The sequence below is a fragment of the Loxodonta africana genome, chromosome 1, assembly GCF_030014295.1.
Source record: "Loxodonta africana isolate mLoxAfr1 chromosome 1, mLoxAfr1.hap2, whole genome shotgun sequence".
Lineage (NCBI taxonomy): Eukaryota > Metazoa > Chordata > Mammalia > Proboscidea > Elephantidae > Loxodonta > Loxodonta africana.
The window spans coordinates 41,173,481-41,187,840 of record NC_087342.1 but is presented as its reverse complement, the minus strand read 5'-3'; the positions used below and the strand labels follow the sequence as shown (position 1 = coordinate 41,187,840).

Sequence of the window (14,360 nt, the reverse complement as noted above, 5' to 3'; positions counted from 1 at the left end):
TGTAAGAGGGACCACATGAATCATCTGAGTACTCTGCCATTTGCCCCTGCCTCGAACTTTATTATTTTTTAATAAAAAATCCATGTAGTTACTTATAAGAACAAAAAATGTTTTCATAAGCCCAGCTTACGTGTCCTGGTATACGTACAAGGCTAGAACTCTATGCTAATTTACTTTTGAGCCTTCTAACGTACTTGGGTTAGAGCTGTCATTATTACCCAATTACAGTGACACTTTGAATCACATGATTTAGTCCACACATGTTACAAGCACTCACTCTTTTCATTGCTGCTGGTGCTTTTATAGTCGCCGACTTTGTCAAAATTTCTGGCATTTTAGCCACAATATTGTAGTAATCAGTGTGAGGGGGTGATGTCATGACGTACCACACTGGGTGACACCAATCCTGGTGACACCACCGGACAGAGTAGAACTGCCCTATAGGGTTTCCAAGGCTGAAATCTTTATAGAAGCAGACTGCCACATCTTTCTCCTGTGGATCAACTGGTAGATTTGAACAGCTGACCTTTTCTGGCTAGCAACTAAGCAATTTAACTACTGTACCACCAGGTCTTCTTATACCTGCTACAACATGGATGGATTTTGAAAACATTATGCTGAGTGAAATAAATCAGACACAAAAGGACAAATAGTGTATGATCCCACTTATACGAAATATCCAGAACAGGCAACTGCATAGACCAGAGTTTATTAGTGGTTACAGGGGCTGAGGGGAGGGGAGATGGGAGTTACTGCTGAAGGGGTACTGAGTTTCTGTTTTTCAGTTGCTGTTGAGTGGATCCTGACTTGTAGCAACCCCATGTGTGTCAGAGTAGAACTGTACTCCATAGGGTTTTCAATGGCTGTGACCTTTGGGAAGGATATTGTGAGGTTTTTTTTTTCCAAGATGTCTCTGGGTGGACTTGAACCTCCAAACTTTTGGTTAGCAGCTGAGCACTTTAACCATCTGTACAACCCAGGGACTTGGAGTTTCTGTTTAGTGGGATGACAAACATTTGAAAATGGGTAGTTGTGATGGCAGCACAACATGTGAATGTAATTAATGTCATTAAGTTATACACTAAAAAGTGGTTAAAATGGCAAAGGTTTTGTAATACTTGTTTTACCACAGTAAAAAAAATTTTAAAGTAACATTTTACCATACCTGGGTAGTTTCTAGACTCTCTGAGTTCCCATGGGTGCAAGGACAGTGAATTATGTTCCCTGGACTCAACACTTTAACACCTAGGGCAACACCTAAAGCGCTAAAAGCAATCTTTAAAAAAAAAAAAGAACAAAAAACTGTGTCCTGCTAGCCTAAGCGAATGCTGCCAGCTTCCTGCTCCGAGGGGACACCTGGCTTTAGCTGCCTGTGTGTGACAGCACTTTGCTTGTAGGAGAAAGTGGTATTCTTCCTTCAGGCTCCACTTCTGTGACTGCTGTCCCCATTGCTGCGGTGGTTTGATTCGGGGCTAGGGGAGGGGAGTAAGCATTTTCTTGATTGCAATAATGTATTATAAAAGTATCCTTACTTATTAGGTGGTTTAGGAAAGCAGCCTGTCTTCTTCACAGGGTTGGATGTTGTCTAAAACACTCACCCTGGCTCCTCTGTCTTCTAGGCTTAGTGGCCTGTCACCTTTCCTAGGTGACAATGATGCAGAGACACTGAGCAACATCCTGGCCTGTAGGTGGGACCTGGAGGATGAAGAATTTCAGGGTGTCTCAGAGGAGGCCCGGGAGTTCATCTCCAAGCTCCTGATTAAGGAAAAGAGGTAAGCCGGGTTCAGTCCGTGCTCATGGTTAGACTTAGGTCGAGGAGCCCCTGATTTGCTGTGGTGTTCAGTGCAGAGTTGTAGATAGAAGTAATGTGATGTCCCTGGTCTCCTGAGATCGGGACTACTTGTTCATTAGGCTTGAATGGGGCTGCCAAAAAGCTTCCCTCCTTCTGCCTTTCCATACGAGGCTCCAGCAAGCAAGGCCTCTCTTGGCCTCAGTTTACTCACCAACAAAATGAAGAGCTTGGGGTAAGTTATTGCTACAATGGTCCTTTTCACCTTTTAGAAGCACATATATGTTCTGTGTAACTGAACACTTGGCTACCATTTCATTTGAGAGCTTATTATGTACCAGACTGTGCCAAGCGTTTTATAGACATTATCTCTTTTAATCATTAATGATGGTGATAGATGACCATTACTGTTTTATGGATGAAGCACAGAGACACTAAGTAATTTGCCTACGATCATATGGTAGTAAGCAGCAGAGCTAATGATCAAACACAAGGCCCCCTTCCCCCAAGTCCATACCCATAACCATAGGTGTCACATTACCTTCTATTTTCTGTCATGCCAAAGCCTCATTGATTCAACTTTCAGTGGGTGAAAAACAGTGATATAGACATATAGGGGCTTGCATTTTAGAATTACAGAGGAGAAAGGACATTGTGACTCACCTGTCGAACACGCTGCTTGAGGTTGTTTTATACTGAAAACATATCATGGTAGATAATATTCAGATACCGTTTTTTGCTTATTATCTTTACGGCTTTTAAGTCATTAATAAACATGACCACACCAATAGATAGGAGGGTACACAGGGGTCAGAGGATGCGGCATGTGTAATAGTCTGGCCCAGTACCTGACTCTCAGGAGCTTCATTCATTCCAGCATGCAATTGATTATCTATTATATGCCAGGAAAAGCATCTGGGGTGTCGAGAAAAGATGTACGAAGTCCAGTCCCCGCTTTAGGTAACTTACTATCTAATAAAAGCAAAGGTAGAGTGTATTGACAAGGGCCAGAACTGAGTCCAAAGGGTGAAGAGGACCTAGTCACGCTAAGAAGGGCCAGAACTGAGTCCAAAGGGTGAAGAGGACCTAGTCACGCTGAGAAGAGGGGCAATTAACAGATACTTGTTTTTTTTGTGTTTATCTTTGAGTTGGAATTGACTTGATGGCAATGGTTTTTTTTTTATTTGTGTTTACGGAGCCCTGGTGCTGCCCTGATTAAGAGTTACAGCTGCTAACCAAGATGCTGACAGTTTGAATACACCAACTGCTCCTTGGATTGGGGCAGCTCTACTCTGTTCTATAAGGTCACTATAAGTTGGAATTGACTTGAAATCAGTGGGTTGTGTTCTTTATCCTTAAAGGAAAGGCACAATAACAGTAATGTTACTATTGTTAATATTATTTGCACATCACTGTAGCCCAGGAAAGGAGCCCTGGTGGTGCAGTTGTTAAACACTCGGCTGCTAACTGAAAGGTCGGCGCAGCTCAAACTCACCAACCACTCCGTGGGAGAAAGATATGGCAGTCTGCTTCTGTAAAGGCTATTGCCTTGGAAGCCCTATGGGGCAGTTCGACTCTGTCCTACAGAGTCACTATGCTTTAGAATTGACTCTATGACAACAAGTTTTACCTGTAGCCCAGGCAGTAAACAGATGGAAAATGTCAACGTTATAGTATCCTTGGAAGATGAAAAGCCCACATTTACTGAGAGTCTTTTATGCATCTTGTGAATTAATCCTTCAGATAATCCTATGGTGCATGGCTATTGTTTTCTTTGTTTTACAGGCCAGGAAACTGAGCCTGAGTGCAGTGAGGCAGTCCCACGGCTAGGTCAGAGCAGACCCTGCCCTGCCCACTCCTGCAGTCAGGGGGTGTCCTTAGATTCCACAGAAGCATCAAATACACCCTGGGGTGAAGTGAAGCCTCACTGTTAGGACTGGTATTTGAATGAATCTAGGACCAGAGCCAAATATCACCATCATGGAATAAAGTTCTGGAGTACAAAAATAAGACTGAAATTTTTATGAAAAATGTAATGATTAGTACAGTTTTATTGCTAACTTTTAAATAGTCAATTTTTAAAAGTTTGACATGATCAGGTGGAGGAATAATAATTTTCAGCAAGCAAAATCAGCTGTTAGGATGCTTCTGGGGGTTCAATACTGAAAATTTGTGATATGGAACAGAATCTCACTTCAACTGAAATTGGCTAAGGATTGGAGATTTTGTTTTATTACCTCTGCCCATATGTTGTTGTTAGGTATGATCAAGTCAGCTCTGACTCATAGCGACCCTATGTATCACAGAATGAAATGTTGCCCAGCCCTGCGCCATGCTCATAATCATTGTTATGCTTGAGCCCATTGTTGCAGCCACTTTGTCAATCCATCTCGTTGAGGGTCTTCTTTTTCAATAGCCCTCTACTTTACTAAGCGTGATGTTCTTCTCCAAGGCCTGATCCCTCCTGACAACATGTCCAAAGTATGTAAGATGCAGTCTTACCATTCTTGCTTCTAGGGAGCATTCTGGTTGTACTTCTTCCAAGACAGATTTGTTTGTTCTTTTGGCAGTCCATGATATATTCAATATTCTTCACCAATACCACGGTTCAAAGGTGTCAATTCATCTTTGGTCTTCCTTATTCATTGTTCAGCTTTCACATGCATATGATGCAATTGAAAATACCATGGATTAGGTCAGGTGACATCTTTGCTTTTCAACACTCTAAAGAGGCCTTTTGCAGCAGATTTGCTCAATGCAATGCGTCTTTTGATTTCTTGACTGCTGCTTCCATGGCTGTTGATTGTGGATCCAAGTAAGATGAAATCCTTGACAACTTCAATCTTTTCCCTGTTTGTCATGATGCTGCTTATTGGTCCACTTGTGAGAATTTTTGTTTATGTTGAGGTATAATCCATATTGAAGGCTATGGTCTTTGATCTTCATCAGTAACTGCTTCAACTCCTCTTCACTTTCAGCAAGCAAGGTTGTGTCATCGGCATAACGTGGGTTGTAATGAGTCTTCCTCCAATCCTGATGCCCCATTCTTCTTCATGTAGTCCAGTTTCTCGGATTATTTGCACAGCATACAGATTGAACAGGTATGGCAAAAGGATACAACCCTGACGCACACCTTTCCTGACTTTAAATCACGCAGTATCTCCTTGTTCTGTCTGAACAACTGCCTCTTGATCTATGTACAGGTTCCTCATGAGCACAGTTAAGTGTCCTGGAATTCATATTCTTTGCAATATTATCCATAATTTGTTATGATCCACACAGTCCAATGCCTTTGCATAGTCAATAAAACACAGGTAAACATCCATCTGGTATTCTCTGCTTTCAGCCAGGATCCATCTGACATCAGCAATGATATCCCTGGTTCTGAATCCTCTTCTGAATCTGGCCTGAGTTTCTGGCAGTTCCCTATTAATATACTGCTGCACCCACTTTTGAATGATATCCAGCAAAAATTTACTTGCGTGTGATAGTAATGATATTGTTCGATAATTTCCGCTTTCAGTTGGATTACCTTTCTTAGGAATAGGCATAAATATGGATCTCTTCCAGTTGGTTGGCCAGGTAGCTGTCTTCCAAATTTCTTGGCATAGACAAGTGAGCACTTCCAGCATGGCTTCCATTTGTTGAAACATCTCAATTGATATTCTGTCAATTCCTGGAGCCTTGTTTTTCGCCAGTGCGTTCAGTGCAGATTGGACTTCTTCCTTGATTACCATTGGTTCCTGATGATATACTACCTATTGAAATGGATGTTGACCAATTCTTTTTGGTATAGTGACTCTGTGTATTCCTTCCATCTTCTTTTGATGCTTCCTTCATCATTTAGTATTTTCCCCATATAGGGTCCAACTAATGGTGCTGTTGTCACCAGGATATTAAGCTTTCCTTCCCCCCAATTCTAACTGACTGAAGGAAAGTATCTCCTCTTCAACTCTTGTGCTTAAATATTTGGTATCTGATGAAGAAATCCTTCAAAGTGAAGTTTCATGCACTGCTTGAAGCTACTTTCTTGATATTTTTTCAAAAGCAAACATCAGGTTGTTGCATCCACAGTTTTTTATTTTGAAGGGTTATTTGGCTTAATGTGATATATGTTAGCATGCCAAACAAGTTTAGAATTAGGATACAACATAACCTTTATTATTCACAAAAGTTTTTCATACAAAATTTTGCTGGCTCCAAAAGGATATAGTTTCTTCCTAAAGGTATCTAACTAAAGTACTCTCTCTTAATAGTTATATCCACTCTCCATCTACTTCCCTATATTTAACTATTCAAAAGTTCTTAATTTGACAGTTATTAATACATATCATTCAAAAGTTTTAGTACATAAATTGATTTTGCAATAATCAAGAATCATTGTAGCATTTTGTTTTGCAAAGACGATATACATTTATTCTTCCACTGACTGATAGATCTATTTATGAAGCTCAGAGGTCACATCAAGAATGGTTACTTATATGTGAAAGCAGAGGTTCATAATTAACAAAAAGTTTGAGTTATATGCCTTACCTGCGCTTCCAGGGTTGTCACCCTGATTGGATATGACGCTCACACAATCACTGATAATGCACAAATCAGAGAGAGTGGAATTGATGATAAATTTGACATTCAGCTGTCTGGCCTCTGAAAGGCAGAGCCTCACTGGGTATGCCCACTAACAACCTTCTGCTTTTTCCTTTAGCTGGAGGATAAGTGCAAGTGAAGCTCTGAAGCACCCTTGGTTGTCAGAACACAAGCTGCACTCCAGACTCAGAGCACAGGTGACCACGTCTTGTCATTTTTCCTCTTCTCGTCAAGTTGACTTCAGTCTTTTGGTGACCACATGCTAGAGGCATAGATGTCTTAGATGAAGTTCTTTCTAATTCTTTTTCTCACAGCCTTCAAATCTAGTGCTCTTGTTGAATTGCTTAAAATGCATTTTTAGAGCATTTTGTATTAAAAAACATGCTAATATTACTCAAGAGTATTATTTATGGCATAACTGTTTAAATATTAAATTTATTATTAAATCATTATATCCATTATGACATGAATCACATCATTGTACTGTACTGTACACACGCACACACACACACTTTCTACGTTAACATAGAAAGTTTTGGAAAATATATGCTAATATGCTTGCTTAAAATGGAATTCAGAATTCTAAAGTCTGTGCTTATTTGGTTTAGTCTGCTCTGGGAACCAAAATTTCACTCTAATACTCAGCTTTCCAGATACCCATCTAAGTATATGTGAAGAAGGCTCTTAGGGGAGGCTGAAAAAGACAACTGAAGTATTTGTTGTGAATAATTAAGCCCATGCTCTGGAATAACTTCTCACAACTAAATCTCAGCCTACTTCCATTGCTTTAACTTGCCATTTATATTCTGGCTCCCTCTTCTGTCTCTTTATCACAGATTTCTTTCCTAAGGTTGAGATCCATATATCCAACTGTGTACTAGACATATGCACTTGGATCTTCTCAATCCTAAACCAAACTCATCTCCCCTACTGCACCTCATCCTAAACAATCCTTTCTCAGGGAATGATGTCCCTGGGAGCCTAAATCAGACCCAGGGCACCTTCTTTGTTTCCCCCCTCTCCCTCAGCACGTCCCCCATCTCATACTTAATTTATCTCCAAGTTCTGTACATTCTGTCCCCTAATTACGTCTGGAATCTGTCCAATCCTCTCCATCCCCATGGCCATCCTGGACTAGGATATCCCTCACTCGAATTACTGTAGTCTTCTATCTGGCTTCTCTGTCTTCTCTTCTATGTCTCCATCCTAACAATTGTGGATTGTATTAATAACACCAAAACAAATGTGTAACATTCAAGTAACTTTATTAAACATGTAGGATATTAATGTGGAGGTGATCAGCAATTGATGCTTCCTGCCTTGCCTCAGGCCTCCTTGGGGCAGGTCTGATGTGAGCATAAGCTAAATGGTTGCCCTCATGCCCCTGGCACAGTGGGTGTTCAGTACATTCTGATTTCTCCCACCTTTGCCCCTCACCGCCTACTGCTTTGGTGTGGAACTTTTTCACAGAACAACAAACCTCGGAATGACTATGCTCAGGTACTCATTTTTTCCACATCAAGTTTTTATTAAAATTAACTTTATAATTCTAAATTTAGCATCAGTACTAAGTTTTATTTGTGGGCTGAATATACCTTCTGTGATAATTGGTACTGATGTCAGATAAAAATAGGCTTATTACCTAGTTGCTACCTCATCCAGACTACATAAACTGCTTATTAGGGTTACCAGCCTATTTTGAGCCAATTTTCCACCAATGTATTTTTATCCAAGCTTATTGGTGTCTAAATAACACTTTGCCATGGTAGGACAATATAGAAACCACAGCAGATGATTAATGACATTATAAATTTTTAGAAGTTTAAAAATATTTTAAAAACCATATAACAACAATAACAACAAAAACCACCTTTCGTTTATTCCGTCCAGCTGCTGGTATGTGAGGTGAACAGATAGTTCAAGGATAGTGAGGATTTTTGTTTTATGTTTTTTAGAAAAACAAATTTCATTCTATAAATCTAGTTTGTTATCATTAAAGTTGTAATTAATAGCAGCCCTCATGGTGCAGTGTTTAGGTACTTGGCTGCTAACTGAAAGGTTGGCAGTGCAAACCCACCAGCTACTCCACAGGAGAAAGATGCGGCAACCGGCTTCCCTAAAGATTATAGCCTTGGAAACCCTATGGGACAGTCCTTCTCTGCCCTATAGGGCTGATATGAGTTAGAATCAATTTGACAGCAATGGGTTTGGTGGTTTGTATATGCTAGACACTGTTCTAATTTCTCTACGCAAATGAACACATTTAATTCTCATACTAGTCATAAGAAATAGGCACTGTTATGCCATTACACAGATGAGGGAACTGAGGATGAGGGGTTAAGAACTTGCCCAGTGACAGAGCCAGCATGCAGCCCAGGCAGTCTGGCTCTGATCCTAGAGCAGAGCCTCAGAACACCCAGCCCAGTGACTGGCTGCTGGGCAAAGGGGGTCTGAGTGATGCTTCCAGAACTCTTCTTCTACCTTACATTTTTGGTCTTTCTGAAAGCCAATAGTCAAGCTTAATATGTTTATTTTGCAATGATATATTGAGACTCAATTTTTTCAGATTTATTTTTTGGATAATCTTAGTTCTGAGATGTTCCATAAAGTCAGAATTTAACTTTACATTGAAAATTTAACTTTTATCTAAAGCTATTTACCATTTAAACTGAAATTCTATTTTAAAAGTCTTTTGCAGTGTTTTGTTCTATTGTGCCTGGGGTTGCCATGAGTTGGGGGCCAACATGACAGCACATAAAAACAACCTGCCTTCTTATTTATCTCTTTTAATTGTCATAAAACTGTTAAAAGCACTTGCTCTCTCTTAACTACTAAGTGTGCCTATAATCAGCCACTAAACTTAAGGTTCTTTTCTTCTTAGAAATTAAGGTACTGAAACTCTCCGTCCTCTGTACTGTGTTCAAGATGACATGTAGTGGTTCTCAGCCTTTCTTTTGTTTCCTAACCATCCACACATAACCTATCTTCCATCAGAAACAGCTGTCAACCTGGGGTGGGGAGAAGCATCCCAAAGTAAAAATTTATTAGAATTCATCTGGGGCTTGGAGGGGAGGGAAGAAGAATAAATATGACATGGTTTCTTTTCTCCCAGAACTAATAAGCCCTCTTCCTTCTCATTCCCCATACTACTGCCTTATCTCAGCCCTTCTTCTCATTTATTGAACTAATAACCTACAAGCTAATATTCAACCTCCATTTATTTTGTTCCCTAATCCATCAAATCATTATTTTCCTAATTAAAGCTCTGATCATGTTACTCCCTGATCAACAGATTGCCCATTGTCCACACCAAACCAAACACACCAAGCAGTCAAGGCCTGCTGCAATATGGCCCAATCTGAGATTTCTAGTCTTATCTCCATACTCCCTCCGTATCAGCCCTAATCCTGGTTATCGTCCAAGGCCTATTTCAAATGCCACCTCCTTGAAGACATCTTTTCTCAATCCCCAGACTAGAAATCCTTTCTCTGTCTTCTTGAATCTCTCTTGCAGCACTTAGATTTTATGTGACACTCAATTAGCTTTTGTCTACTAGATTTAAAAGCTTCTGGAAGAAGCAGTTTCTGCTTCAGACACCTCTGTGTTCACTGCACCCCGTATGAGTCCTGACTCTTGTGCTTAGAAAGCACATAGTAAATGTTTGCTGAAGTGTTAACAAAACACACAAGCGTAAAACTTGAGTATAATTAGGTATTAAGCTTTTTGGCCCTGGATCTAAGTGAAAAGGAAGAATAGTGGTGGCAAGGACCAGAGGAAAAATGGGGAGAGGTAGGGACAAGTTTGAACTGGACTATGAAGGCAGTCAGGACCCAAGTCAGTGGACTTGTCTGGGAGTTGTCCACTATGTAGGCTTCAAGAGCCACTTTTGAAGAACATTTTCTACTCAGTAGCAAGTTATTTATTCAAGTGTTTTCTTAGAAGTCAGGAACTGACGGAAAAATCTCTGATCCTTCCCCAAATGTCTTCTGCTTTTTCTAGAAGAAGAAGAATTGCTACTCTGATGCCCAGAATCATGGGACCAAATAGTCCATGGAAAGAACCCGTTTGAAAGGTTGGTCTCAGATCTGTGGCTAAAGAGGTGTCTGCACAAGCCTTAGAGAGAGAAACAAGAAAGAACCCTGCCGTTTGTTGCACAAACCATGTGGGGAGCAGGATAGCGTTTTGGCTAAGGGAGTGAGATGAGCTCTGAGTTCAGACCAACTGTGTTTGTTCCCTGGCTCTGCCATCTCCTGGCTGGGAAACCTCAGGTTCCTAATTTGCATATTGGGATGATAATAGTATTGCTTCCTAAGGTTGTCATGTGGTTCAAATGAGATATTTTGAGCCACACAAGCAAAGCCCTGAGGCCAGGGCCTAACAAATACCAGGTACTCCATAAACCTTGGCTATTGTCAGTAGGTGCTGGTAACTGTACACAAACTATCTCACTTAGTCCTTTCAACAATTTATCAGCCCCTGCAACCACATGAGAAAGAAGCCTCCAGCCTAACGGCTGACCTATGGATTTGGGACTTGCCAGCCTCTACAACTGCATAGGCCATTTCCTTAAAATAAATCTCTCTATATATTTATGGAAACCCTGGTGGCGTAGTGGTTAAGTGCTGCGTCTGCTAACCAAAAGGTTGGCAGTTGGAATCCACCAGGCACTCCTTGGAAACTCTATGGGGCAGTTCCGCTCTGTCCTATAGGGTTGCTATGTGTCAGAAATGACTCGACGGCAGTGGGTTTGACTTCTCTCTCTCTCTCTCTCTATGTATGTATATATATATATGTGTACATATATATATACACTTATGTATGTATACTTCACTGATTTCTCTCTTCTAGAGAACCCAACTTAAGACATTTGGTACCGAGAGTGGTTCTGGATTGGTTCCCAAGTCTGGCTAGTCTTAAAAGGGCTGATGACTCTGCCTCCAGCAGTAAAGAGGACACTGCTAATCCATGGTGTGAGGTGGCAATGAAAATATGCAAAATATCACACCATTGATGGATTAAATATTTGTGAGAGACGAGGCTCTGAGTGACTGCATATTTGACACTTTTCTACAATTTTGTCAGAATGAAAAGTATAAGGAAGCTCGTTGGTTGGTCCTACCTTTACTAGACAGAGTGGTGATAGAAAGGAATGAGCTCAAAGCTTCAGAGTCACAGTGCAAGAGCCGCATACAAGAGCTGAAAGTCGCCTGCCACTTGTGCCCTGAAAAAAAGCCTTATTTTTTTTTGTAGTAACAGAGCTGATATTGCCGAAAACAAAACCCAGAGTTTTATTATAAGAGTGGCTGAATTACAATGCCAATTGAATTCTCAACCTTGAATGGTGTCTGAAGTTAAAGTGGGGGCATTGATTGGGAAGAAATGGGATCCTGAAGCTTGGGATGGGACATATGGGCAGATATCAGGAAGCTGGGAATATTGAATCCCTAAATTCTGTTGAATCATGCTGCCAACAGAACCAGCCCTCTTACTCCCATCTCAAGAGATTACTTTATCTTTGTCTGCTAAACCACCCTCCCCACTACCATCTGATGAGCTTAACCCAGCTGTGCCCGAAGAGTTTTTGTCTGAGGTATTGCCTGGGATGGTGCCTGAGGCGTTGCCTAGGGCATCACCTAAGGCAGATGCCTTTCAAGACATTGCTGAATATCCCCAGAACTCAACCCTACCACCCTTATTTGCTTCTAGATGCATAACTAGACTTATTCCACTGAGCCTTAAAAGATGAAGTACAAAGTGTGACTCAGGAGGAGGTATGCTACACTCTAAAAGAACTGCTTGGTTTTTCTAATACATACAAATGGAAACCTGGGGTCTATGTGTTGGTGTGGGATAATCACGCAAGGAACATAAAATTGGACCAGTCTGAGTTTATTGATATGGGCCCGCTAGGCACAGATTCTTCATTCAATGTTTCATCTCCAGAGGTGAGGAAAGGATCTAATAGTTTATTTGGTTGGTTCACTGAAGCATGGATTGTGTGGTGGCCTACACTAAATCAAGACCTGCCTTGGTATATTGTAGAAGAAGGTATCTAAAGGCTTAGGGAAACTGGCATGCTGAGTGGGTTTATCAGGTTGGACCCACAGACCCCCCCATGCAGTGCTCAGAGGACGCACCTTTTACCACATTGGTGAGGAACAAATATGTGAAAGGAGCCCCAGCATCCTTGAAGACTGCTGTGATTGCTATTTTATGTAAGTCGTATTTGACAGTAGGAACTACCCTAACTGAATTAAGACACCTAAGTACAATGGGGCTGATTGGATCCTGTGGCAAAGTGGCAGCACTTAATTGACAAAGATGAGGTGGGCTTGGTTACTATAATGGACAGAAGAGTCAAAGCAGAAATCAGAATAGTCTGACTCATATGGACTTATTGCATTGGCTACTTAGTCTTGGTGTCACTAAAAGTGAAATAGGTAGAAAATCTACTAAATATTTACTTGATCTGTACAAATGAAAGAATTCTAAGTCAACTGAACAGTAGTTTAATTCAAATTGCCACAAGAGAGATTCACAGCCCCTCAATCAATTCCCAAACTTGAGCCAATTTACAGACCCACAAGGGGAGGCTGGATCCCCTTGAAGAAGGACCCAGCTGCACAAAAATCTTTCTCCCAGCCTTCCCTAAAGGAGTCTGCAGCCACTTAGGAGAGTGACTGTTCACTGGGGAAGAGGAAATAATCAGACGTTTCAGGGATTACTGGACACTGGATCTGAACTGACGCTAATTCCAGGAGACCCAAAACATCACTGTGGCTTACCAGATGTGGAGGTATATGGATGTCAGGTTATTAATGCAGTCTTAGCTCAGGTCTGTCTCACAGTGGACCCAGTGTATACTCAAACCTGTCCTGTATTGATTTTTCCAGCTCCAGAATGCTTAATTGGAATGAATACTCAGCAATTGGCAGAACTCCCACATTAGATCCCTGACATGTGGAGTAAGGGCTCTTATGGTAGGAAAAGCAAAGTGGAGGCCATTAGAACTGCCTCTACCAAGGAAAATAGTAATCCAAAAGCAATACCATATTTCTGGAGGGATTGTAGAGATTACTGCAAAAATCAAGGACTTGAAGGATGCAGGGGTAATAATTCCCACCACATCCCCATTCAACTCACCTATATGGCCTGTGCAAAAAACAGATGGATTTTGGAGAATGACAGTGGATTATCGTAAACTTAACCAGGTGGTGACTCCAATCGCAACTGCTGTTCCAGATGTGGTTTCGTTGCTTGAGCAAATTAACACATCTCCTGGTATCTGGCATGCAACTATTGATCTGCCCAATGCATTTTTCTAGATTCTGGTTTCGAAGGAACACCAGAAGAAATTTGCTTTCAACTCTCAAGGCCAGAAATAGACCTTCACTGTCCTACGTCAGGGGTATATCAGTTCTCCAGCCCTGTATCATAATTTAGTCTGCAGGAACCTTGATCAATTTTCTCTTGCAAAAGGTGTCACACTGTTCCATTACATTGACGGTATTATGTTGATTGGACCAAGTAAGGAAAAAACTATCAATGATTCTAGAATTATTGGTAACTCATACGTGTGCTAAAAAAAATATATATATATTTTTCTTAGAGAGTAGGAAATTAATCTAACAAAGATTCAGGCTCTTTCCACCTCAGTGAAATTTCTAGGGGTCCAGTGGTGTGGGGTATATCGATATATATTCCTTATAATATGAAGGGTAAGTTGTTACATCTGACCCCTCCTTCATAGAGGAACATGATTGTAAAATTGGTGACAAGGACGTATAGGGAAGAGGTATGTGGATTGACCTCTCTGAATGGGCCAAAGAAGTGAAGACATTTGTGTCTCATGTGAATGCTCACCAAAGGGTGACCACAGCAGAGGAGAATTTTAACAATCAAGTGAATAGTGTGATGCTTTCTGTGGAAACCAGTCTTCCTCTTTCCCCAGCCACTCATGCCATTGCCTAATGGGCTCATGAAC

General features: G+C 41.0%; 1 protein-coding gene across 1 annotated transcript in view; it reads left to right on the top strand.

Annotated features, from left to right (window-relative positions):
• MYLK4 (myosin light chain kinase family member 4) overlaps positions 1-10,423 on the top strand; it is a 135,307-nt gene extending 124,884 nt beyond the window's left edge. Inside the window, exons 9-11 of the mRNA XM_064279812.1 lie at positions 1,620-1,772; positions 6,495-6,573; positions 10,376-10,423. Of these exons, the coding sequence (XP_064135882.1) occupies positions 1,620-1,772; positions 6,495-6,573; positions 10,376-10,423 (280 nt within the window). The remainder of the gene's footprint in view (positions 1-1,619; positions 1,773-6,494; positions 6,574-10,375) is intronic.
• Positions 10,424-14,360: the final 3,937 nt, after the last annotated feature.